This window comes from Microcaecilia unicolor, chromosome 9, assembly GCF_901765095.1.
Source record: "Microcaecilia unicolor chromosome 9, aMicUni1.1, whole genome shotgun sequence".
Classification (NCBI taxonomy): Eukaryota; Metazoa; Chordata; class Amphibia; order Gymnophiona; family Siphonopidae; genus Microcaecilia; species Microcaecilia unicolor.
The window spans coordinates 225,195,798-225,223,541 of NC_044039.1; the positions used below are offsets into that span (position 1 = coordinate 225,195,798).

Genomic DNA, 27,744 nt, shown 5'->3' on the forward strand with positions numbered 1-27,744 from the left:
CCAATGGTCCCATTCAGCCCAGTATCCTATTTTCCAAACAGTGACCAAGCCAGGTCACAAGTACCTGGCAGAAACCCAAAGAGCAACATTCCATACTACCAATCCCAGGGCAAGCAGTTGCTTCCCCATGTCTGTCTCAATAGCAGACTATGGACTCTTCCTCCAGGAATTTTGTCCAACCCTTTTTTAAACCCAGATACATTAACCGCTGTTACCATATTCTCCGGCAAACAGTTCCAGAGCTTAACCGTTCATTCAGTGAAAAAATATTTCCTCCTATTTGTTTTAAAAATATTTCCATATAACTGAGTGTCTCCTAGTCTTTGTACCTTTGAAATGAGTAAAAAATTGATTTACTTCTACTCGTTCTACACCACTCAGGATTTTGTAGACCTCAATCGTATCTCCCCTCATCCATCTCTTTTCCAAGCTGAAGAGCCCTAACCTCTTTAACCTTTCCTCATACGAGAGAAGTTTCATCTCCTTTATCATTTTGGTCACTCTTCTTTGAACCTTTTCTAATTCCGCTATATCTTTTTTTGAGATATGGCAACCAGAACTGAACGCAATACTCAAGGTGCGGATGCACCATGGAGCGATACAAAAGCATTATAGCATTTTTGGTCTTATTCACCATCCCTTTCCTAATAATTTCTAGCATCCTGTTTGCTTTTCTGGCCACCACCGCACACTGAGAAGATTTCAGCGTATTATCTACAATGACACCTAGATGTTTTTCTTGAGTGCCGACCCCCAAGGTGGACCCTAGCATCATGGCAGCAATAAACTTCATAGCCTGTAAGTTCACTGTACAATCAGTAAAAGGTAGGTGCATCACACACCATTTTTATTAATGCAGGTATGTCCTAGCTTGTAAAGGTCAGGAAACACTGCTTTAATATATTGATATCAACATATGTAACTTGTCATGTTATATAGTAGATAGCCCAAGCATTACTGACTTCAGTGTGGCACAGGATTGGGGAGGAAGAAAGAATTTATCATGCAGTAAGTGGGCGGGAACAGTACAAAGATGAGGGTGCAGATGTACATGTAAGAAGGGATGAGTGTGTGTACCAGGCAATCTGAAAATTAACTGTGTAAGAGACCATGAAGGCGATTTGAAGTCAGGAAGCATACTTACCCTGTTTCCCCAAAATAAGACATCCCCTGAAAATAAGACCTAGTAGAGGTTTTGCTGAATTGCTAAAATATAAGGCCTCCCCTGAAAGTAAGACCTAGCAAAGTTTTTGTTTGGCCCCGATGGGACATGGACACAGAAACCTTAATTTTTTTTGCTGCAACCCAAAGATGAAATAACATTAAAGAAATGCAAGAAACAAGACTGAGGTGGAAAATCTATCGTCCAGCGGACTCCTACCATCCTCCTTCACGCTTTTGTGAAGATCAACTACCGGTAAGTGAGCCCAGAAAGAAAAGAAACATCCCCCTTGCAGAAATAATAAAAGAAAAGAAAATGAGTAACCGAGCCCTTTCGACGCTGCTCCATCGCCCAAGGGCTAAGTCAGACTAGAAGGCTGGAAAGTGTTGCAAATGTACAGGAGGAGCGCATAAAGTGCCACCAACGGGGAACGGAGCTACCGTAGAATTTTTTCTTTTAATGTTTGTAATACGGTAGGGATGATCCTGCGCCCTAAGCCCTCTCACAACCTCTCGAGACCCCCAGCCAGAGCAGCCCGGCCCCACATTCCATTACCTGCCCTAGTGCATACCCCTCCTCCATTCCCAGCCCGGCCCGGGCGGCTCTGCTCCGCTCGAGTCCTGCGGTCACTGTGGGCAGATAGGCGAGCCACTGCCTACTCCTGCAGGATACCGCCCCCCACTTCAATACTGTTCCCGACCGCCACAGTCCCCCTACTACTCCCGAATAAGACCCCCTGAAAATAAGACCTAGCGCATCTTTGGGAGCAAAAATTAATATAAGACACTGTCTTATTTTCGGGGAAACACGGTATGTGAGAAGCAGTGACAGCATTTGAGGAGAGATGACATGCATTTGTGTGAATACAAAGTATATTAAGATATTTGGAAAGAATTTTAGATGATGTAATTCAGCATTTTTATGATATTCACCTTATCAGTTTCAATCTCACACACCACCTCATCTTCCCGAACCGCGTCTCCAACAGCTGAAACAGACGAGAAGATACATGAGTGATCGCTGCTGAACAGCTACAGCAGGGATGGGTAGCCATTTTAGCCTGAAGTCATGAGGTGTGGGGAAACTAATCAGTCTCTCCTAGTATCTACAGACCAGTGCAAAGGGGTAGCATTCCTTCCTCTCCAAGAGGTCCAGCAGGCGATATGCTTTAACAGCCACAAATTAAGATAAGGTGCACCTCAGCTGACTGGATGAATGCCTCTCCTACAGTCAGTAATACAGACAAACTCACATTCTCCAAAACACTCTTATGGGCAATGATGGACTGCAGAAGTATAACTGGGTACCATTAGCACATGATAGCATAGGAAGGGCACTGCCAGATCAAGACAGGGAATGGGGTAGGGGAGAGAAACTGAAGACACTTGTAGTTTTGCAAATGGTTTAATGTTCTCGCTTCAGAGATGGTTGCTACATCATCCTGTCCTCAATGGATTCAGCAAGCAATATGTTAATCCCATACTGTAAATGTTCTTAATCTCTGCCAAAATGCTCAGCTCACAACTCGGAACCAGCACATCAACCTAAGCCAAAATGAGACTGAATAATATAACAGATTGTTTTTTGTTTAATTTGAAGAGAAACCAGAGCCAGGGTATTGCTGGTCTGGGACACAATGAGACAGTCAGTGTATGAGGCGAACGAATCTTACCTTTCTCCCATCTAACATCTCCTTCAGTGACAGACTCTGCAAAGGCTGGGGTCTTTACTGTCAGCACATCGTCCTCTGGAAAGAAAACAGCAAGAGTCAACTCACCTAAAGCCTACAGGTGAGTAAGACATGCTATATTCTATCAGACTGTACACCTTCGGTTCAGAATATTCATTAACGAAACATCAATATATTTTCAGTTCCCAAATCTAAAACCTAGGTTCATACTGAAAACATCATATATATTGTAGCGAAACAGTGGGTTTCCAAACCTATCACCTATATTATTTTATGAAGTGCATTTCCCTTGTTTGGTCAGCAGATGTTACAGAACTAACAGTTTCCTTTTTCCCGCCTAAGCTGTGAGATATATTTTAATCTCAGTTTGGAAGTAGAGAAAGACCTCTTTACTGAGGCCCTGTGAGCAGTTATATTTCATATAGCTGCTCATGTCCTGAACTTCCCAGGCACTAAAGTAGTAAACAAATGTTTAGACAGTTTTATAATTGATCCATATTCAGTTACCTGTTACCTACTACTTTTCCATGTGTTTTATATGGTTCACCATTCAATTTCCTGGCAATAATCTTTATTAGTTGATTGACTCTGCTGTCTTGGACTGACTAAAAATGCTGGTGGTCTGTGAGTGCTTTCTGGAAAACGTGGGACCCCTGAAAGTGTGGCCCCAGTAATCTAGAAATCACTAGGAAATAACTTGGGAGTGGGAGTAGCCTAGAGGCAAGTGGCACCCAGCAGGCAGGTGAAAGGGTATGCCAGTGTACAGTATGTGCAAAGGGTTAATCTCTCAAGTGGGCTCTAGGCATTTTGTGACACCCATATTAATTGATATCCCAAAAATTATGAGTTGGAACAGGTAAACAGGAAACATAGGGACCCTTTTACTAAAGCTTAGCATACGCTGTGGGTATAAAAGGGGTTTCTTAGCATTTAGCACACGCTGATTCTGTTAGTGAGTGCTAAGCTTTTGTAAAAAGGCCCCACAAAAACTGCCATACTAGGTCAGACCAAAAGTGGCCAATCTGAACCATCAGTACCTGGCAGGATCCGAAAGAATTCATAAATTTCATATTGCTTACATTCAAGGATAAGCAGTGGTTTTCCCCAAGTCTACCTTGCTAATAATGGTCTACAAACTTTTCTTCCAAGAACTGCTCCAAATCTTTTTAAAACTCAGCTATGCTAGCTGCTTTAACCACATCCTCCAGCAACCAATCGCCTAGATTTAATAGTATGTTCAGTGAAAAACTATTTTCTCCGATTTTAAATGTGCTCCTTAGTAACTTCATTATTATTATTTGGATTTTGCTCACACCTTTTTAGTAGTAGCTCAAGGTGACTTACATTCAGGTACACTGGATGTTTCTCTGTCCCAGGAGGGCTCACAATCTAACTTTGTACCTGAGGCAATGGAGGGTTAAGTGACTGGCCCAAGATCACAAGGAGCAGCAGCAGCAGTGGTGTGCTAGAGCAGGCTCTCACAGGCTCGCAAGAGCCGGTTGTTAAGTTTTTAAGAATTTTGGGAGCCGGTTGTTAAAGTAGGGCCCTCTATGGCTACTTTAACAACTGGCTCCCAAAATGTGGACTACTTGGGCCCCCTGCTGAATTCTCTTTTACTTTGCTGGTGGGGATGCTGAGCCCTGCCAGCCAAGTAAATAGACTGCTGCTGCTTCCCGGCTCCTTGTTTCCAGCTCTGAGCAGCAGGCTGGGATTTCTCGAGCATGGGTGAGAAGTTCCAGCATGCTGCTCAGAGGAAGATGTTGGGAGTGGTGGCAGTCCATTTATTGGCTGCCAGCAAAGGTATGCCTAGTGTGCCTGCACGGAGGGAGGGAGGAGAGAGAGGCAAGTGTTGCTCCCCCTCCCCGGCCACCCCTGGCCCTTCCAACTGCAGAGCTGGATATGTCCGGAGAAAGAGCCTGTTGTTAAAATTTACCAGCACATCCCTGAGCAGCAGGATTTGAACCAGCCACCTCTGGATTGCAAGACCGGTGCTCTAACCACTAGGCCACTCCTCCACTCCATGGCATCCCACTTCACTTATGATTTTTTAAATTATACAATTTTAACAAAGATAACAAGCATAGGCTTGATGAAGAAAAGCATATCAAAAAATGAAATGGAAAAATGAATAGAAATCAAAAAGTGCTACACAGATCATGAAATGGAGAAGACACCAATAGAAAATCTAAAGCAAGGTACAAATGTACAAAAAAAAACCAACTCAGGAGACAGTAATCCTCTGCTTAGTGTGCAGTGGCAACTAAGAAAGCAAACAGAATGTTTGGAATTTATTTAAAAACTTCTATTCCACCTGCAACTAGGCAGATTACAAATCAACATACATAACAAACAAAACAATCAAAAACAATTCAAAACTCAGCCATCACTCAAAGATGAAAAAAACTTTGGAAAATTTAAAACTCAATGGTTCAAATATCACACAGCATTGTCCAAATTCTCCAACTTGCAATGAACAATTCCTGTACTCTTAATCAGAACAGTCTGAATCTGCTAAAATTTCTCAGCTGGCTGTTCTGATTTTGCAATCCTACGTTGTTTCATGAATCTGAATTTACCCAGACTACATCTTATATTTATCTTGAGTGTCCAACACAGCAGCAGTGAACATTACTACTACTACTATTTAGCATTTCTATAGCGTACGCAGCGCTGCACAAACATAGAAGAAAGACAGTCCCTGCTCAAAGAGCTTACAATCTAATTGACAAAAAAATAAAGTAAGCAAATCAAATCAATTAATGTGAACGGGAAGGAAGAGAGGAGGGTAGGTGGAGGCGAGTGGTTACAAGTGGTTACGAGTCAAAAGCAATGTTAAAGAGGTGGGCTGTCAGTCTAGATTTAAAGGTGGCCAAGGATGGGGCAAGATGTAGGAGCTCAGGAAGTTTATTCCAGGCGTAGGGTGCAGCAAGACAGAAGGCGCGAAGTCTGGAGTTGGCAGTAGTGGAGAATGGAACAGATAAGGAGGATTTATCCGTGGAGCGGAGTGCACGGGAAGGGGTGTAGGGAAGGACGAGTGTGGAGAGATACTGGGGAGCAGCAGAGTGAGTACATTTATAGGTTAGTAGAAGAAGTTTTGAACAGGATGCGGAAAACGGATAGGGAGCCAGTGAAGGGTCTTGAGGGAGGGGTAGTATGAGTAAAGCGACCCTGGCGGAAGACGAGATGGGCAGCAGAGTTTTGAACCGACTGGAGAAGGGAGAGGTGACTAAGTGGGAGGCCAGCAAGAAGCAGATTGCAGTAGTCTAAACGAGGGGTGACAAGGGTGTGGATGAGGGTTTTGGTAGAGTGCTCGGAAAGAAAGGGGCGGATTTTACGGATGTTGTAAAGAAAGAAACAAAAAAAAAAAAAAACACCACGGACCTTTAAAAATGGAACACAGTTCTTTAATGAATGAGCCTGACAAAAAGACCCGATACGGGCCGTGTTTCGGTGACTAGCACCTGCGTCAGGGGTCACAGTAATGACGTGGAAAACTTGGGGAATAACTCAAATATATTCCTCTACAATATATTATTCCTTACCCCACGTCTCATATAGTAAAAGCTACAAAGCACCAAGGCACTTTCACTTTCTGTATCCAAGAAACGACAGGTCTTGGCAATCTGCTGGATATGAGCAGAGAAGGAGAGAGAAGAGTCAAAGATGACCCCAAGGTTTCGAGCTGAGGAGACAGGGAGAATGAGAGAGCCATCAACAGAAATAGAAAACTGGGGAGCGGGGAGGTGGGTTTGGGGGGAAAATGAGAAGCTCAGTTCATGGTAACAAGATTTCTGTAAAGCAGTTAAGGAATCACAGACACTGCCTAAGGTGATCTCTACTGATCCCTAAAATGAAGGTATCAATACCACAGACTCCACAGAACCACCAATGGGTTATTCAGATCAGGTCGATCTAAAGGCATACCTTAACCCTCCATACTCCTTAGGATCAAGCCATCAATCTGCTGCTGTTCTGGAATCCACTGCTTGCTATAAAGATAAGAACATAAGAATAGCCATCCAGTATCCCCGTTTCCCAACAGTGGCCAATCCAGATCAGAAGTACCTGGCAGAAACCCAAACAGTAGCAATATTCTATGCTACCAAACCTGGGGCATGCAGTGGATTCCTCATGCCTTCCTCAATAGGAACTTTTCCTCCAGAGACTTATTTAAACCCAGATATGCTAACCACTGTTTCCACATCCTTTGGTAACGAGTTCCAGACCAAAACTATTGACGTGAAAATATATTTAGACCTATTTGATTTAAAAGTATTGCATTTCCATGTAACTTCATTGAGTATTCCTTAAGTACATAAGTAATGTCACACTGGGAAAAGACCAAGGGTCCATCGAGCCCAGCATCCTGTCCATGACAGCGGCCAATCCAGGCCAAGGGCACCTGGCAAGCTTCCCAAATGTACAAACATTCTAAACGTTATTCCCAGAAGATTTTTCCAAGTCCATTTAGTAGCGGGTATGGACTTGTCCTTTACGAAACCGTCTAACCCCCTTTTTAAACTCTGCCAAGCTAACCACCTTCACCACGTTCTCCGGCAACGAATTCCAGAGTTTAATTACGCGTTGGGTGAAGAAAAATTTTTCTCCTATTTGTTTTAAATTTAGTACACTGTAGTTTCATCGCATGCCCCCTAGTCCTAGTATTTTTGGAAAGCGTGAACAACATGCTTCATATCCACCTGTTCCACTCCACTCATTATTTTATATACCTCTATCATGTCTCCCCTCAGCCATCTCTTCTCCAAGCTGAAAAGCCCTAGCCTCCTTAGTCTTTCTTCATAGGGAAGTCGTCCCATCCCTGTTATCATTTTAGTCGCCCTTCGCTGCACCTTTTCCAATTCCATTATATCTTTCTTGAGATGCGGCGACCGGAATTGAACACAATACTCAAGGTGCGGTCGCACCATGGAGCGATATAATAGCATTATAACATTCTCACACCTGTTTTCCATACCTTTCCAAATAATACCCAACATTCTATTCGCTTTCATACAACACACTGAGCAGAAGGTTTCAGTGTATTATCGACGACGACACCCAGATCCCTTTCTTGGTCCGTAACTCCTAACGTGGAACCTTCATGACGTAGCTATAATTCGGGTTCTTTTTTCCCCCACATGCATCACCTTGCACTTGGCTCACATTAAATGTCATCTGCCATCTAGCCGCCCAGTCTCCCAGTCTCTTAAGGTTCTTCTGTAATTTTTCACAATCTGTCGCGAGTTAACGACTTTGAATAACTTTGTGTCATCAGCAAATTTAATTACCTCGCTAGTTACTCCCATCTCTAAATCATTTATAAATATATTAAAAAGCAGCGGTCCTATCACAGACCCCTGAGGAACCCCACTAACTACCCTTCTCCATTGTGAATACTGCCCATTTAACCCTACTCTCTGTTTCCTATCCTTCAACCGTTTTTAATCCACAATAGGACTTTTCCTCCTATCCCATGACCCTCCAATTTCCTCTGTAGCCTTTCATGAGGTACCTTGTCAAACGCCTTTAGAAAATCCAGATACACAATATCAACTGACTCCCCTTTGTCCACATGTTTGTTTACTCCTTCAAAGAATTGAAGTAAATTGGTCAGGCAAGATTTCCCCCCACAAAGCCATGCTGACTCGGTCTCAGTACTCCATGTCCTCGGTATATGCTCTGTAATTTGTTTTTAATAATAGCCTCTACCATTTTCCCCAGCACCAACGTCAGACTCACTCACTGGTCTATAATTTCCCGGATCTCCCCTGGAACCTTTTTTAAAATGGGCGTTACATTGGCTAACCTCCAATCTTCCGGTACCACGCTCGATTTTAAGGATAAATTGCATATCACTAGCAGTAGCTCCGCAAGCTCATTTTTCAGTTCTATCAGTACTCTTGGATGAATACCATCCGGTCCAGGAGATTTGCTACTCTTCAGTTTGCTGAACTGCCCCATTACGTCCTCCAGGTTTACCGTGAAGTCAGTAAGTTTCTCCGACTCGTCCGCTTGAAATATCATTTCCAACACCGGTATCCCACCCAAATCTTCCTCGGTGAAGACCGAAGCAAAGAATTCATTCAATCTCTCCACTACGTCTTTATCTTTCTTGATCACCCCTTTTACCCCTCGGTCATTCAGCGGCCCAACAGATTCTTTTGCCGGCTTCCTGCATTTAATATACCGAAAAATTTTTTACTATACTTTTTTGCCTCTAATGCTATCTTTTTTCGGAATCCCTCTTGGCCTTCTTTATCTGGCCTTGCTTTTGCTTTGACACTCCTTATGCTGCTTCTTGTTATTTTCAGATGGTTCCTTCTTCCATTTTCTGAAGGCATTTCTTTTAGCCCTAATAGCTTCCTTCACCTCACTTTTCAACCAGACCGGCTGTCTTTTGGAGTTCCGTCTTTCTTTTCTAATTTGCGGAATATGTTTGGCTGGGCCTCCAGGATGGTATTTTTGAACAGCGTCCATGCCTGTTGTACAGTTTTTACCCTCTCAGTTGCCCCCCTAAGTTTTTTTTCCACCGTTCTTCTCATTTTATCATAGTCTCCTTTTTTAAAGTTAAACGCTAATGTATTTGACTTCCTGTGTATAGTTACTTCAAGGATGATATCAAAATGATCATATTATGATCACTGTTATCAAGCGGCCCCCCCAGTACCTTAACGGTCCCTCACCAGATCATGCGCTCCACTAAGGACCAAGTCTAGAATTTTTCCTTCTCTCGTCGGCTCCTGCACCAGCTTCTCCATAAAGCTGTCCTTGATTTCATCAAGGAATTGTACCTCTCTAGCGTGTCACTTCTACTCATTCTACATCACAGAGGATTTTGTAGACCTCAATCATATATTTCTTCAGCCGTCTCCTTTTACAAGCAGAAGAGCCCTAACCTCTTTATTCTTTTCTCATATGAAAGGAGTTTCATCTCCTTTATCATTCGCTTTTCTTTGAACCTTTTCTAATTCCACTATATCTTTTTTGAGATATGGCGACCATAACTGAATGCTATACTCAAGGTGAGGTTGCACCATAGAGCGATACAGAGGCATTTTAGTATTTTCGGTCTTTTTCACCATCCCTTTCCTAATTTATTTTTATTTTATTGCATTTGTATCCCACATTATCCCACATATTTGCAGGCTCAATGTGGCTTACATAGTTTTGTTAACATTGTCATTGCAAGGTGACATATACATTTAATGTTGTGCAGAGGTTAAATGAGGGTAAAAGAAGGAGAGGAGTGATTAGGTACATAATGCCTAGCATGTATGGTGGTGGCCCTTTTGGCTGCCACGCACATGAGCAGAGGATTTCAGCGTATTATCTGCAACAACACCTAGATCTTTTTCTTTGTTGCTGACCCCCAAGGTGGACCTAGCATCAAGTAACTATGATTCGGATTATTCTTTCCAATGTGCACCACCTTGCATTTTCCACATTAAATTTCATCTGCCATTTGCATGCCAAGCCTTCCCAATTTCCTAAGGTCTTCCTGCAATATTTCACAGTCCGCATGTGTTTAACAACCTTGAATAGTTTGTATCATCTGCAAATTTAATCACCTCACTCATTCCAATTTCCATATCATAATCCACACCAGAACACTGCCTCCTATCCCATGACTCTAATTTTCTTAGGAGTCTTTCATGAGGAACTTTATCGAAAGCTTTCTGAAAAGCTACATACACTACATCAACCGGCTCACCTTATCCACGTTTGTTCACGCCTTCAAAGAAATGAAGCAAAATGGTGAGGCAAGACTTCCCTTTGCTGAGCCCATGCTGACTCTGTCACAATTTCTGGGGTTCGGCCCAAAATTCCTGGGTTGGCTACAGGGTCTTTATGAAGCACCGGCTGTCCGTATTAAGATCAATAGGGGGTATTCCTCACAATTCTCCTTACAGAGGGGGACCAGGCAGAGAAGCCTGTTTTCCCCTCTGTTATCTGCATTGTCAATTGAGTTGCAGATGAGATCCTGTTTTATGTGAGAGCACCTTAGTTGTCTTTACCTATAATAATTAAGGAATTGAATTTGGGAGAGTGTCAGCATTTAAGGAGAACAATGATAAATCAGAATTCATGGGAATAACTATATCTAGGAGGAGGGGTTAGGGCAGTCTAAATTGTTTGTACTTAATTACATCCCGTTATTCCGCCAGCTGCGTAGAGAGTTACATAGCTGGGACTACTGATTTCGGCGATTTAAAATGAATCTGCTCCCAAGTCTGTTTTTGTTTCAAACTCTTCTCCTTGTTGTACTGCGGCTGGAACTACTGCGACTTTACAGATTTCCAGTTTTCTGTGGGGAGGATGTTCCTCTAGACTAAGAAAGTGACGCAGGGTGCTGTTGAGATGGGGGGCAGGCCCAACTTATTGTAGTACTACAGGGCCGCACAGTTGAAATTATATCGGTTAGAATCAGGATGGGAAAAATGGCTACCACAGTTATAAAACAATCATTATGTGAAGGGGTACTCAGAGTGGAGCTTTATGGGCTTCTCTCTTCCACTCAGGCATATAAGCAGCGCTCACTCAATCCCTTTGTTCTCATTTATTCTCACTGTGTGGTTCTCTTCCTTGCTGTGTTTCGGGAATGGGCGTTTATGAGGTCTTGTTATTTTTGGGATTTCCTAGATGGGGAGTCTCAAACAGATTATGGGTTATCACATTCAGATATATTTCCCTACTATACACATCCAACATTACATTTTCCAGGCAAGGTGGGTTATGGCCTGACCCAGATGATATGGAGCATTTGGAAAATTTGAGGGTTTCATTGGGGAAACTCAGGGGGACTATTTCAATCTTATATTGATTCATTCGGGGAAATGAGTTCTATAAATATTCCTATATGCGGGTGTGGGAAGGAGACTTGGGGTTCGAACTGAGTGTGAGTGAGTGGAAGGCGGTATGTATAGAAGTGAAAAAAGCTTCAATGTGTGCTCCTTAAAGAAAATACAAATATTGACCAGATGGTACTACACACCTGATAAGTTAAAAGCTACGTTTTCCATGGCTACTGATCTTTGTAGGAGATGTGGTCTTGCAACTGGGTCCTTTTTTCATATATGGTGGCTGTGTGGGAAGATTCAGGAATTTTGGCAAGGGATTACGAGGAGGATGTCTTTTGCATTAGACATTGTTTTTCTCTGTGATCCTGAGTAGTGTTTACTTGAGCTGGGTAATCGAAGGGGCCCTAAATGGCACCGATGACTTAAGTGCATGTGCTTAGCAGCAGCCAAAAGTGTTATAGCTGCTCACTGGAAGCAACTGATGGCTTATAAAATTAACCGTTTGGGGGGATTTAGATAGGCTAACGGATCGCAGACTTGGGCAATACGACTCATCTGCTGAGAACTGGGTACACCTTGACTTATATTGAATGTTAACTGATGGTACTGGGGGGGGGGAAGTGGGAAGGAGTGGTGTGAGTACGGGGGGAGGAAGTGGCTTCTAAAGGGCGGGCTGATCACTCTGAAGAGCCCACAGAGTGCTTAGGTATTAAGGTGTAATTATAATGAGGAGGGTTTGGGATAGGGTTTGTTGGGGGATTGGTACTGGCAGCTGGGGGAATGTTAGACTGCTCTAATGATCCTTTCTGGATGTGAATTACCTCTGTTATTTGTATTGCTCTTTAAAACTTTAATAAAAATTCAATGTTAAAAAAAATCCATTACTAGGAGCTGATCTAAGGTGCTGATGGAACAAAGATGGGCCCTCCTTCAGCTAAGATGTCCTGTTGCTTCTCCCTTCTCAAGAGTTAAGGTCCTAGCATTAGCTCTGCTCTTCATTTCATCAGTAGAGTCAAAGAGGAGACAAGCAGTCAGAGCAAAGACTACTACTAATAGCATTTATATAGCGCTACCAGATGCACGCAGCGCTGAACATTTGACATAGAGAGACAGTCCTGCTCCAAAGAGCTTACAATCTAGGTTAAAACACACAGACAAGACATACGGGCAAGGGAATTACAGGGTAAAGAGGAATAGGGGAGGAGGAGGGCAAATGAGTAGCGGCTAGGAGCCAAAGGTAGCAGTGAAAAGGTGAGCCTTCAGCATAGATTTAAAAACAGGTAGAGATGGAGCTAGACATATGGGCTCAGAAACACGGTTCCAGGCATAAGGTGCAGCAAGATAAAAGGAACGAAGTCTGGAGTTAGCGGTGGAAGAGAAGGGGGACGACAAGAGAGACTTGCTCAGAGAGCGGAGTTCACGGGGAGGAATGTAGGGAGAAATGAGAGAGGAGAGGTAACGAGGGGTCATAGAGTGGATGCATTTAAAGGTCAGTAAGAGAAGTTTGACCTGAATACGGAAGTGGACAGGGAGCCAGTGAAGCGACTTGAGAAGTGGGCTAGTGTGGGCATAGCGATTCTGGCGGAAAATAAGTCGAGCTGCAGAATTCTGGACAGATTGGAGAGGAGAAAGATGATTGAGCAGAAGACCAGTGAGAAGTAAATTGCAATAGTCCAAGCGAGAAGTAACAAGGGTGTGAATAAGGGTTTTGGTGGCGTGTTCAGAAAGGAAGGGGCGAATTTTGCTAATGTTGAAGATAAAGAAGCGACAGGTTTTGGCGATTTGTTGAATATGAGCAGAGCAGGAGAGTAGAAGATGACTCCAAGGTTACGAGCCGAGGAGAAAGGGAGGATATGAGAGACATTAACAGAGAAAGAGAATGGGGGAAGAAGGGAGAAGAGTTTAGGGGGAAAAATGAGAAGTTCAGTTTTAGCCATGTTTAATTTGAGATAGCGTTGAGACATCCAGGCAGTAATGTCAGACAAGCAGGCAGAGATTTTGTCTTGGATTAAGGTTGAGATTTCAGGGGTGGAGATGTAGATCTGGGAGTCATCAGCGTAAAGATGGTAATGAAAACCATGGGATGAGATCAGGGCACCAAGGGAAGAGGTATAGATGGAGAAAAGGAGTGGTCCAAGGACAGAACCCTGAGGCACACCTACTGAAAGCGGGAGGGAAGTTGAAGAGGATCCACCAGAGTGAACACTGAAAGTACGGAGTGAGAGGTAGGAAGAGAACCAGGAAAGAACAGGGCCCTGGAATCCAAGCGAGGACAGGGTATCAAGGAGTAATGTGTGGTCAACGGTGTCGAAAGCAGCAGAAAGATCAAGAAGGATGAGGATGGAATAGAGACCTCTGGATTTAGCCAGAAGCAGATCATTAGACTTTAGTAAGTGCAATTTCAGTAGAGTGAAGAGAGCGAAATCCGGATTGAAGAGGGTCAAGTGGGTTGAGAAGCGAGAAAGTCAAGACAACGGCGGTGAACGACGCGTTCAAGTAATTTGGAGAGGAAAGGGAGAAGGGAGATGGGGCGATAGTTGGAGGCACAGGTAGGGTCAAGTGAGGGTTTTTTTAAGGAGTGGAGTGACAATAGCATGTTTGAAGGTCGTAGGAACAGTTGCAGTGGACAGTGAAAGATTAAGGATGTGACAGATGACAGGGATGATAGTAGGAGAGATAGTGTTAAGTAGGTAAGTGGGGATGGGATCAAAGGAACAGGTAGTACATTTAGAGGAGGAAAGAAGAAGGGCAGTTTCTTCAGTAGAAATTTCTGAGGAGGAGAAAGAAGGAGAAGAAGGAGAGTAGGGGGTGTGGACTAAGGGAGAGAGAGGTGGGGAGGGTCTGGATGAAAATTCAAGGTTAATTTTATGGATTTAATCATGGAAGTAATCAGCTAGAGTCTGTGGAGAGAGAGAAGGGGGAATAGGAGACGGAGGTACTTTGAGAAGAGAGTTCAGTGTGGCAAAAAGAAGACGAGGGTTAGAGCCGAGGGAATTAGTCAAATAGGTGAAGTAATCCTGTTTGGCAAGTGAGAGGGCAGATTGGAAGGAGTTCAGCATGAATTTGAAATGGGTGAAGTCAGCAAGGGTACGGGATTTAAGCCAAGAACGTTCTGCTGATCAGGCGCAGGAGCGAAAGTAACGGATTCTAGAGGTTAGCCAAGGCTGGGGTTTGGTACGTCTAGTAGGACGGGGCATGAGAGGGGCAAGAGTGTCCAGAGCAGAGGAGAGAATAGTATCGTAGCAAGAAGTAGCTTCATTCACAGACTTAGATAAGGTGGTGGTAGAGAGAAGGTTAGAGACACAAGAGGATAGAGTAAAGGGGTCGATAGCTTGAAGGTTCCTAGAGGTGGGGGGTGAGATTGGATGGAATGGGGAGGAGGGTGCTTAAGTGAAGGTTAGTAGGTGATGGTCACATAGGGGGAGATCAGAGGAATAGAAGCTGGAGGGAAAGCAGTTAGAGGAGAGGATAAGGTCGAGGACAGTGACCATTTTTGTGAGTGGGTGCCGAGGAGCACAGCTGAAGATTGAATGAGGGACATTAGGGCAAGGAATTGGGCGGCATAGGAGTCAGATGGATATCAGCGTGGATGTTAAAGTCCCCAAGGATAATGGAAGGGGATGAAGGATTATGAAAGAAGGAGAGCCAGGCGTCAAAGTCAGTGAGAAAGGATGGAAGAGACTTATCAGGGGGGGCGATAAATGACTGCTAGACGGAGAGGGCAAGGGAGTGAAAGAGGCAGATAGGGTGGACTTCAAAGGTTGACAAACAGTGAGCTGGGGTGGAGAAGATGGTTGGATTTGCAAGAGGCGCGCGCAGCCATCCACGCCACCGCCGGCAAGGCGAGGGGTGTGAGAGAAAAAGATAACCACCATGGCAAAGGGCCGCGGACAGAAGTAGTAGAGTCATCAGGGGGAGCCAACTTTCAGTTAAGGCAAGTAGATGGAGGGAATGAGAAATGAAAAGGTCATGAATGTAGGGAAGTTTATTACAGATGGAGCGGGCATTCCATAGACACTGCTAATCAGCTCATCTGCAGGAGCGGCTGGAGAAGGGGGAGACCTCTACAACCAAAAAGTTCTAACTCAGACAGACTATGCGTTTGTAGGTCTTCATCTCCCATCATCTACTGTGTTACTCTGAACTCTCAAAAAAATACTTACTGCATGCTGTTGTGGTTCGGAAAAATTGAACCCTGATAAGACTATTTCCACGTTCCCTGCACAGAAGAAAAAAGGAAGAGAAAGCAGAAATATATCATTACAGCCCCTTCAAAACATTCATATTACACAATATACAGCCTCGCAAGATCAGGTTGTACAACACCTCTCATCATAAATTGTCATTAGTGTGCCTCCTTCCACCCCCCCCTCAAAAAAAAAAAAACGGGCAAATACACATCCTAGACATGTGCACACATCCACAATACCAGTCCTTCTGAAAGACAGTTCTACAGAAGCATCAGTCTCCAATCACATCCAGCCATCAGCACCTCTACTGATATCAGCAGCTACTGCCAAGTACAGATGATCTTTGGTAATTTCAATGTCTAGATGTTCCCTGTCACATGTTTTCATGTCTTAGAGCTATCTATGCTTTTTTTCACACGTTTAATGTGAGCAAGTGCAAAGTGATGCATGTGGGAAACAGGAACCCGAATTATAGATATGTCATGCAAGGTTCCACGTTAGGAGTCACGGACCAAGAAAGGGATCTAGGTGTCGTCGTTGATGATACGTTGAAATCTTCTGTTAGTGTGCTGCTGCAGCTAAGAAAGCAAATAGAATGTTAGGGATTATTAGGAAAGGCATGGAAAACAAAAATGAGGATGTTATAATGCCTTTGTATTGCTCCATAGTGCGACCGCACCTCGAATATTGTGTTCAATTCTGGTGGCCGCATCTCAAAAAAGATATAGTGGAATTAGAAAAGGTACAGAGAAGGGCTACGAAAATGATAAAGGGGATGGGACGACTTCCCTATGAGGAAAGGCTAAAGCGGCTAGGGCTCTTCAGCTTGGAGAAAAGACGGCTAAAAGGAGATATGATAGAGGTCTATAAAATAATGAGTGGAGTGGAAAGGTTCACATGAAGTGTCTGTTTACTCTTTCTCCAAAATACTAGGGCTAGGGGCATTCAATGAGCTACAACGTAGTAAATTTAAAACGAATCAGAGAAAATGTTTCTTCACTCAACGTGTAATTAAACTCTGGAATTCGTTGCCAGAGAATGTGGTAAAGGCTGTTAGCTTTAGCTGGGGTTTTAAAAAAAAGGTTTGGATGGCATTCCATAGAATCCATATCACAGGAATTGCAAAAGAGCTGAAGTGACACTTATCTTAGACGAAGGATCCTGACAGGCACCTGTTTCACCACTTGCTTTGTCAGGGGAACTCCCATATTGTAACTTACGGTATCAGCCTCAAAGGCTCTGCCTTCCTATATCATCCTGTATTCATTCATTTTTTTAGTCTGACCTCTCACAAAGTCCCTGCAACCCATGACCCAATTCTGCAACAATGCCCCAGACCACTGCTCAATCTCCTCTTTTGTTAAAACTGAACATTTTGTGAACAATACAGAGACCTGACGTGGGGCCTATATTTTCAAAGAGAAATCTCACACAAGGTTTTGCTTTGAAAGTCTGGCCTGCAGGGGAACATCAGATGCTCAGGCCCCGATGCTCAAAACCCCAGTGCAGTTCCAAATAGTGTTGTAAAAATATTGCCAGAACAGCACAGAAAAACAATGCCCTAATGCTCAACACTAATGAGATGCAAATATAGGCGAACTCATAGCGTTGAGCATTAGGGAGTTCGGCAACAGGATTGTGCCACACAACCACCACACGTGAGAAAGGTCAATCACTTGAAATGATCACGTCTCATCCTTCTTCTCTTATCTCGGAAACAAAATGGTCAACCATACCGTAGGTCAGACCACTTTCTAGCCCATTTTACTAGCCACATCCACGTCCTCTTACTCTACGGCTAAGTAAGTGAGGCCCATCATAAAAGCACGGGGAAGAATCGACACTGTCAGGTTCTGGAAACTAGTCTCTGACAAGATAAACATACAGCAATCCGATCCTTTAACAAAAAAGGCCGAGTGGGACTGGATCAATGAGGAGGCTCTGAATACCATCGACCCCAAAAGACTCACCAGGGTTAGGCCTTTAGAAAATCCAGATACACAATATCAACCAGCTCCCCTTTGTCCACATGTTTGTTTACTCCTTCAAAGAATTGAAGTAAATTGGTCAGGCAAGATTTCCCCACACAAAAGCCGTGTGCTGACTTGGTCTCAGTAATCCATGTCCTTGGATGTGCTCTAAAATTTTGTTTTTGATAATAGCCTCTACCATTTTCCTCGGCACCGAAGTCAGACTCACCGGTCTATAATTTCCCGGATCTCCCCTGGAACCTTTTTTAAAAATCGGCGTTACATTGGCCACCCTCCAATCTTCCGGTACCACGCTCGATTTTAAGGATAAATTGCATATCACTAACAGTAGCTCCGCAAGCTCATTTTTCAGTTCTATCAGTACTCTAGGATGAATACCATCCGGTCCAGGAGATTTACTACTTTTCAGTTTGCTGAATTGCCCCATTACGTCCTCCAGGTTTACCATGAAATCAGTAAGTTTCTCTGACTCATCCGCTTGAAATACCATTTCCGACACCGGTTTCCCACTCAAATCTTCCTCAGTGAAGACCGAAGCAAAGAATTCATTCAATCTCTCTGCTACGTCTTTATCTTCCTTGATCGCCCCTTTTACCCCTCAGTCATCCAGCGGCCCAAACGATTCTTTTGCCAGCTTCCTGCTTTTAATATACCGAAAAAAAGTTTTGCTATGTTTTTTTGCCTTTAATGCTATCTTTTTTTTCGTAATCCTTCTTGGCCTTCTTTATCTGCGCCTTGCATTGCTTTGACACTCCTTATGCTGCTTCTTGTTATTCAGACGGTTCCTTCTTCCATTTTCTGAAGGCATTTCTTTTTAGCCCTAATAGCTTCCTTCACCTCACTTTTCAACCATGCGCTGTCTTTTGGACTTCTGTCTTTCTTTCTAATTCGCGGAATATGTTGGCCTGGGCCTCCAGGATGGTATTTTTGAACAGGTCCATGCTGTTGTACAGTTTTACCCTCTCAGTTGCCCCCCTAAGTTTTTTTTTTTAACCGTTCTTCTCATTTTATCATAGACTCCTTTTTTAAAGTTAAACGCTAACGTATTTGACTTCCTGTGTACAGTTACTTCAAGGTTGATATCAAAACTGATCATATTATGATCACTGTTATCAAGCGGGCCCCAGTACCATAACGTCCCTCACCAGGATCCAGCGCTCCACTAAGGACCAGTCCTAGAATTTTTCCTTCTACTCGTCAGCTCCTGCACCAGCTGCTCCATAAAGCTGTCCTTGATTTCATCAAGGAATTGTACCTCTCTAGCGTGTCCCAATGTTACATTTACGCAGTCTATATTTGGATAATTGAAGTCACCCATTCCACGTCATTCCTCATTTTACCCGCACCATCAGGTGTAAAATGATTTTGGTGTCATCTGAAAAGAGGTAAAAACCTTACCAGACAGCCCTTCAGCAATATCCCTTTAAATGTTAAAAATAACCAGCCCAATAACAGAACCTTGTGGCACACCACTGATAACATCCTTTTCCTCTGAGTGAGCTCCATGTACTATTATTCACTGTCACCTTCCACTCTACCAGTTCCTACCCAGTCAGGCAGTTTGGGACCCATAACCAGGGCATTCAGTTTATTTATTAGTCGTCTAAGCAGAATCATGTTAAAGACTTTGCTAAAATCTAAATCTAAATGTTTATTTATTTACTTGATATACCGCCTTTACATAGATAAAGTCAAAGCAGATCACAAATTAATAAAAAGGAGGAAAGGAGCTTCATAAAAGAAAGGAAAGAGGGCAGGCATTACAGAGATGCACACACACACACACCACAAAAAGAAAAAAAATAAATAAAAAGATTGATTTCCCCCCCCCGTAGTCAGGCCTGGTCATGCTGGTCCAGAGGTGGTGCCAAATGCCAGGCAAAAGAAATGAGCTTTGCAAGATGCTTTGAATCTAGAGAGGGAAAGCTCGGATCGCTGGTGGTCTAACAAGACAGACAAGTAAAGATTCTGTACTGTGGCTGAGGCAAAACCCTGCATGCCTGGGATGTGGAATGTTCTTATCAAGAAACTTAGCAGAAACAAACAGGAGACAAGCCACTGCAAAATCACAGCACACAACACAACAGCTTATTCCGGATGTGGCATGGTTTCCTAGAGAGGTGCTTCGGCTCCGTCCTCCCATGCGGGCTCCGGTCCTGCCTGGAACCTTGGGTTAGTTTTTAAAGGCCTTCAAGCCGCTAAGGCGATCTCAGAGAAGGATGTGGACCCTAAAGATGGTCTTTTTGGTGGCCACTTCTTCGGCGAGACGGGTGTCTGAGCTCCAGGAGCTGTCCTGTCGAGACCCATTTTTGCAGTTCTCAGAGTCCGAGTCTTATGGTAAGTACGGTGCCTTCCTTCCTGCCTAAGGTGGTTTCAGCGTTTCACCTAAACCAGCCTATTTTCCTGCCTTCCTTTTGCAGAGAGGAGTTTCCGGAAGCCTTTGGGCAGTTGCACCTCCTAGATGTGCGAAGGGCTCTGTTGCAGTATCTGCTCATGTGAAATGCTTTTCGGACCTCTGATCTTCTTTTTGTCCAGTTCTCAGGTCCGCGCAGAGGGTCTCCAGCGTCTAAAGCCACTATAGCCCATTGGCTCAAGGAAGCTATTTTTTCAGCCTGACTTGCTGTCTGGCCGGCCTCCGCCTGAAGCCTTTAAGGCACATTCCACAAGAGCGATTTCCTCTTCTTGGGCTGAAACTGGAGCACTCTCTCTTCAAGAGATATGCAGTGCAATGACATGGGCTTCTAAGCTTTCATTTGCCCGACATTACAGGCTGGATGTGGCTGCCAGGAGAGACGTGCATTTTAGAGCACAAGTGCTGGCGCGTGGCGTGGCTTGTTCCTACCCTATCTAGGGATTGCTTTGATACATCCCATTCGTAATGTATTCATCTGCTTGATGACAAGGAAGGGAAAATTAGGTTCTTACCTTGGTAATTTTCTTTCCTTTAATCATTGCAGATGAATCCATGAGCCCTCCCTCAGTGATTCTTTGTGTGATTGATGTTGTTGTATGTTCAGTTTTTCCTGTAGATATGTTCCCTCATTGGGAGAAGTTGGAAAACAGTCTTCAGGATTTCTGTTCAGTTACAGGAGGATGAGTTCATTCCCTCCAGGAGGATGAGTCCATTCCCTCCTTTGACTTATAGCTCCAGTTTTGGGGCATTCATCCGCTGTTAGGAAAGTTCATGTTATTATGCTTTGCGGTGTAACACTGCTTTGGAAGCTTCAAATACTGAAGAGGCAGATGGAGCTAGCTGGCCATGAGGCACTATGGTTTTTCAGTGCTCTCTATCTCCCCCTGCTGGTTGATGAACACAACCCATTCGTAATGGATTCATCTGCTTGATGACAAGGAATTGTCAGCTAGATCCAGAGTGCTTTTTTAAGATTGTTTAAACAACTGAATACTTCAAAGGGTCAAGGAATAAACAGGAACAAACTGTAAGTACCAACATGTAGCGTAAAAGACCAAAACCTGGAATGCAGAACAAAGAGGGTACAGTGAAGTTAAAGCTTTCACAGAAGAAAGAACGCTGGACAGAGTGAAAGAAACAGGATTAAACACCTCCCAGCGCCACATGAGGAATCCATGGTCAGACCTGCAGGAAAGAGACCCTCCAGCATGGAATCAGATAGTAAGGTCAATGTATGGGAAGATGGAGGACAGTGAAGGGAAATCAGAAGTAGAACATAATTGTGGATTAAATGTCACTAAATCCAAAGTCTTAATCTTCTCAACCCCTTCTGATGTGCCCACACTCACTATTAGTAGCGCATCTCTCCCTTATAAAACAGCTGTGAGGGTTTTAGGGGATTACTGTGGTCCAGGAACTTTTCTTTTGCCAATACATTTCACGAATCATGTCCTCTTGCTTCTTCACTTTACACCAGATTAGATCAGTGCACTCCTTTCTTGAGCCATCATCTCTGTGTTCTGCTCCTGGCTCTCGTCATTTTGAGAACTTGATTATTCCATCTACCTCTTCACTGGTCTTCCTGCTTCCCAGATTTGCAGACTTCACCGGGTCCAAAATACAGCTATCAGGTTCCTCCACAGAAAGAAAAAGTATGACGTTATCCCTCTCTTTCAAACAGAGCACAGGCTTCTAGGTAATTACCATCTTATCATTTAAGATTCTTCCCCTTTGCTATGTTAACGATGCTTCTATTTTGCAATTACCACTGATAGTTCTATGCGGATCACATAGTAAGACAACAGGACAAATCCTCCCGGACTTAACAATAATATTTAATCAAATAATTAAGAGTATTTTACAAATAAGTAGATTATAAGAGTCTTGTGAAATTTGGTAATTTGATATGCAGCAAATCAACAATGGAAATGAATTCCATACATAGGCAACCTGATAATACAAAGAAGAATTAAAGATTTTGAGTCTCTTAACCTATTTAGGTGATGGAAAATGGAGTAACATTTGATTGTGAGTCTTACTGCAATTACTGGTAGAAAAAAGTGTTGCCCGATCAACTAAATATAATAGAGTTCACCATATAAAACCATGAGGGAGTCGGTTGGACAACTGGACGACCAAAGGGTAAAAGACCAAGAGGCAATTTCTTTGCCTTGGTCACTAGTAAGGAGATAGCTAGGTCTCACTCAAATCAGAAAACTTTTGTGGTGATAATTCAGAGCAACTAAAGCACATCACTGTACATCTAAAAGATGTAACAGATGAAGCTGACAAAAGCAAATGAGACCACCGCAATGAGTCTTTGCTCACGGCCCAGCACATCCTCTCAGGCCTGCTACCTGTGTAGCCTTCCTCAGTCTTCCTTGTTTACCATTAGTTTTCCTTTTGTTTCTGTCTTGAACATAAGTACCTAAGTACATAAGTAGTGCCATACTGGGAAAGACCAAGGTCCATCTAGCCCAGCATCCTGTCACCCGACAGTGGCCAATCCAGGTCAGGGCACCTGGCACCTCCCCAAACGTAAAAACATCCAGACAAGTTATACCTAAAAATGCGGAATTTTTCCAAGTCCATTAATAGCGGTCTATGGACTTGTCCTTTAGGAATCATCTAACCCCTTTTTAAACTCCGTCAAGCTAACCGCCCGTACCACGTGTCTCCGGCAACGAATTCCAGAGTCTAATTACACGTGGGTGAAGAAAAATTTTCTCCGATTCGTTTAAATTACCACCACTGGTAGCTTCAACTCATGCCCTCTAGTCCTATTATTTTTGGATAGCGTGAACAGTCGCTTCACAGCCACCCGATCCATTCCACTCATTATTTATACACTTCTATCATATCTCCCCTCAGCCGTCTCTTCTCCAAGCTGAAAAGCCCTAGCCTTCTCAGCCTCTCTTCATAGGAAAGTCGTCCCATCCCACTATCAATTTTCGTCGCCCTTCGCTGTACCTTTTCCAATTCTAACTATATCTTTTTGAGATACGGAGACCAGTACTGAACACAATACTCCAGGTGCGGTCGCACCATGGAGCGATACAACGGCAATTATACATCCGCACACCTGGACTCAATACCCCTTCCTAATAACACCCAACATTCTATTTGCTTTCCTAGCCGCAGCAGCACACTGAGCAGAAGGTTTCAGCGTATCATCGACGACGACACCCGAATCCCTTTCTTGATCCGTAACTCCCTAACGCGACCTTGCAAAGACGTAAGCTCTAATTCGGGTTCCTCTTACCCACATGCATCACTTTGCACTTTGTCAACATTGAACTTCATCTGACACATTTTGTAAAAGTTTGGACCTCCCTTATTCTCAGCTGGTCAAGGTAGCAAAAAATAATTTCCAAGTATCATGACTGGTTGTATTATGAGATTTGAGTGGACTTATTTCTGCTTTTCATTACAATTTTTTTTATCTTGTATCCAAAACCAAAAACAAACCTTGAAGTGTGTGTGCCATGAGCCTCAATGCTGACACACAGGGACTATTTTCTAAATGTTGTTTTGCAACAGTTTAACACATTTAAACAACATACCCCCCAAAACTGGTGATCATTTTTTTTTGAGGTTGCAATCATTTTATGAACTATAAGATAAGATAGTCACAAAACATACTTACTGATGCGTGGTGCTGTTACCAAAACAGGCTCTTGACAAAAGAAACCTGAAAAATAAATTCTGGTTATCGTTTAATTTAGTCTGTACTGTCAATGAACAACAGCCAGCACTCCCCTACCTTTCACCAACAGTGACTCCCCCCACATCCAATACTCCAGTACCATCCCCCACAGTGACTCCCTCCTGCATCATTCCCTACAGTGACCCCCCCTACTGTTCTCTACAGTGAATTACACCCCCCCACACCCAGTATTCCTCCATCTCACCCTTCCCTGGCTCTTATTCCCTTCTATCCACTTACACCCTTTGTACTCATAGTAACATAGTAGATGACGGCAGAAAAAAGACCTGCAACGGTCCATCCAGTCTGCACGAACAAGATAAACTCATACTCACCATCCTCCTCTCATTCCTCTCCTCGAACCCCCACGGTTTATCCCACAATGGTTCCACCATGCAAAGCATATGCAACATCCAGCATCTCCTCTTTTTCTCCATCCACAGTTGTAGCCCTACATCTCCCTGTCCTCCTCTCCCTTCTCCTCCACCCCTATGAATTATGATACGGGGCCCCCCCAATTCTCCCTTCCCTCTTATCATACATCTCGCTCACTGTCCCCTATATTCCTCCCTTCACCCCCCCCCCCAAAGGAGGATAGAGAGCAGCAGCAGTAACCCAGCCTGGAAGGCAGGAGATGCAGCTACACAAACCCCTATTCTGGCTCCTTCCTGGGGGGTGTGAAAGCCACAAAGTGAAAGATGCTAAGTGCCGGTTGACTGCCCTACACAACCTAGGAGGAGCACTGCCTCAGGGCTTTAGGTAGCCACATCTCTGTGGGTCCAGCATCCTCCCTCTCTACCCAGCCCTCCATGATCTGGCAGGTCCTCTCCTTTCCAGGCCCTCCTTCCCCCACAGGTCCAGCACCCTTTCCCACCCCCACCCAAACAGGGCAAGCACCTCTCCTCTTCCTTTCCTCAGCCGCCCCCCCCCCCCAGGTCAGCACCTCTCACTCATCTTCTATAAGGCCCCCCCCGCCCAAGTCAAGCACCTTCCCTCTTCTTCCCTCAGCACCTCCCCACAATTCCAGCATAGAAACAGAGAAAAATGAAGGCAGATAAAGAGGATGGAGATGGGATTTAATATACCACCTTTCTATAGTACAACCAAAGCAGTTTACATATTCTACGCAGGTACTTATTTTGTACCTGGGGCAATGAAGGGTTAAGTGGATTTGCCCAGAGCCACAAGGAGCAACAGTTCCCCCGGGTTCTAAAGCCACTGTACTATCTATTGGGCTTCTTCTCCCTAAACAAAAAGATAAAGACCATATGGCTTATCCAGTCTGTGAAACCATCCCTTTCACTCCCTTAGAGATTCTATGTTTACTTGTCCCAAGCTCTCTTGATTTCAGATAGTTTTCTTCTCCACCACCTCCCACCTTTCCCTCTTCTTTCTTCAGCTCCTCCCCAAGATTCCGGTCACCCTTCCAGCACCTTCCCTCTTCTTCCTTCTGTTGCCCTTCCCCCCATGAGTCCAGCAACTTTCCTCTTCTCTTAGTCACCCCCCCATGAGACTACCACCTCTCCCCCTTCTTCCTTATGACTCCCAGGAATACAGCACCTTCCCTCTTCTTCCCTTAGCCCCTCCCCTACAATTCTAGCACCTCTCGGTCATCCTACCCCAGCCTCCCCCTCCCTGGGCCACCAAACCTTCACTTCTCTGTAGGCACCAGCAGCTAGAACACGTTGCCTGGGATGACCCTGAGCCTTTCCTCTACGGTGTCCTGCCCTTACGAAAACAGGATGTTAAACCAGAAGGGCAGGACACAGCAGAGGAAATTCTCCGGGTCAGCCCAGGCAACATGCTCGGGCTACTGCGCTCAAAGAAGCGCTGCCATTCTGGGACAGACCAAAGGTCCATCAAGCCCAGTATCCTGTTTCCAACAGTGGCCAATCCAGGTCACAAGTACCAGAACAGTAAAACAGACTTTATGCTGCTTATCCTAGAAATAAGCAGTGGATTTCCCAAGCTTATCTTAGTAATGGCTTACAAACTTTTCTTGTAGGAAATTATCCAAACTTTTTTAAAACCCTGCTAAGTCAACTGCTTTTACCACATTCTCTGGCAATGAATTCCTCATTTTAATTACATGTTGAGTGAACAAATATTTTCTCTGGTTTGTTTTAAATTTACTAAGTTAGTAGCTTCATTGTGTACTTTCCAGTTCTAGAATTTTTGGAAAGAGGAAACAAGCGATTCACATCTACCTGTTCCACTCCACTCAGCATTTTATAGACCTCTATCATATCTCCTCAGCTGTCTCTTCTGCAAGCTGAAGACTCTAGTCACTTTATTTTTACTTTTTTTGTTTTATTTGTAGCACTTGATGTACCGCAAGTGTACCAGGAGGTGGCTATACTGTTTACAAATCCTATTACAGGTACTTGCTTTAGCTTTTCCTGATAGGGAGTTGTCCCATCTCCTTGACAGACTTGGGGAGAGGGGAGGCAGGAAAATGGAAAGGTGCTGGATTCACAATAGGATAAAAGGGAAGAGGGAAGGAGAGACACGCTGCAGCCTTAAAAAAAAAAAAGACACTGCTTTGTGCTGGTGTTGCTACACACATTCTGGGTACTTGCGACACACCAGCTGAGAACCACTGCTCTATATGCTGATGGTAAGCGTTAACTACACGGAGGTAAACCCTCATAGAGAGATGTAGAAGATAACAGTTTTTGAATAGAACAAGGGAAAGAATCTAGGACCTTGCCCTCTAATCAAGATGGCAATCATTTTCTATTTGAAAGTGATACACCTCTTAATGGAATCTTTCCTGGAAGCCAGCAGAAGCTTGGAAACACCCTCAGGCAGTTGAAAAGAGGCAAATTCTATGCTCTCAACATCCAAGCTGTGAGGGCCAGGGACTGGAGGTTGGGTTGCAGAAATGATCCCTTGCTCTGCATGATGAGGGTTCGAAGACACTCCAATCTCCAAGGTTCTTCAGAGGATAAATCCAGAAGAAGAGGGAATCAGAGCTGCCTTGGCCAATTAGACCCGATGAGTATCATGGTTCCTCAGTCCTTCCTGAATTTCAGCAGAGTTCCCTATTAGAGGGATTGGAAGACATGCATACAGAAGACCCTCCCCACCAAATCAAGGAAGAAGGCATCTGACACTAGCCTGCCATATGATCCGAGTATGGAGCAGTACTGAAGAGCTTTGTTGTTGCGATGAATGGCAAAGAGATCAGAGGGGGTGCCCTGTTCTCGGAAGGTCTTAAGGGCAACAGCCATGTTGAAAGACCACTCATGCGGTTACATCACCCTGCTCAGTCTGCCCGCCAGACTGCTGTCATTGCCTGCAGGTATGTGGCTCTGAGTACTATGCCATGGCTGGTGGCCCACTGCCACATCCCAACTGCTTCCCAACATAAGTGTAGGATCCCGTGTCCCCCTGCTTATTGAAACAGACAATCAGGTTGCCATGCACTGTTTTGATAAGTACAATTTGGTTCAACAGCTATCTCTGAAAGCCTTTTGAGAGTTCCATATAGAGATTTGCACAAGAATGGGGATCCCGCAGAACCTGCAGGATTCCCATGGATATGGAAGAAGTTTCTATAGGATTCCCATGGGAGTGTAGTCAAAATCTCTGATGATGCCAGAATGAGGCTTAGAATTAGAATGCACCGAGAGGGGCAACTAGAGCACCAGAATGAAGCTTGGAACGTATGGAGAGAGGCAGCCGGAACACCAGACTGAGGCTTGGAACACTCATTGGTTGAATAGTGAATACCATCCCCCAAAAAAATCAGTGGAGGCAGTTGGGATTGGGAGGAAACAGAGGGCAGTGAG

The 27,744-nt window shown here is 44.1% G+C and overlaps 1 protein-coding gene across 1 annotated transcript in view; it reads right to left on the reverse strand.

The window, feature by feature from the left end:
- DLST (dihydrolipoamide S-succinyltransferase) overlaps positions 1 to 27,744 on the reverse strand; it is a 111,669-nt gene that overhangs the window by 46,673 nt on the left and 37,252 nt on the right. The window contains exons 4-7 of the mRNA XM_030213730.1: positions 23,891 to 23,935; positions 15,814 to 15,869; positions 2,835 to 2,909; positions 2,095 to 2,150 (exon numbers count right to left, since the gene is read on the reverse strand). Coding sequence (XP_030069590.1) covers positions 2,095 to 2,150; positions 2,835 to 2,909; positions 15,814 to 15,869; positions 23,891 to 23,935 — 232 coding nt within the window. The remainder of the gene's footprint in view (positions 1 to 2,094; positions 2,151 to 2,834; positions 2,910 to 15,813; positions 15,870 to 23,890; positions 23,936 to 27,744) is intronic.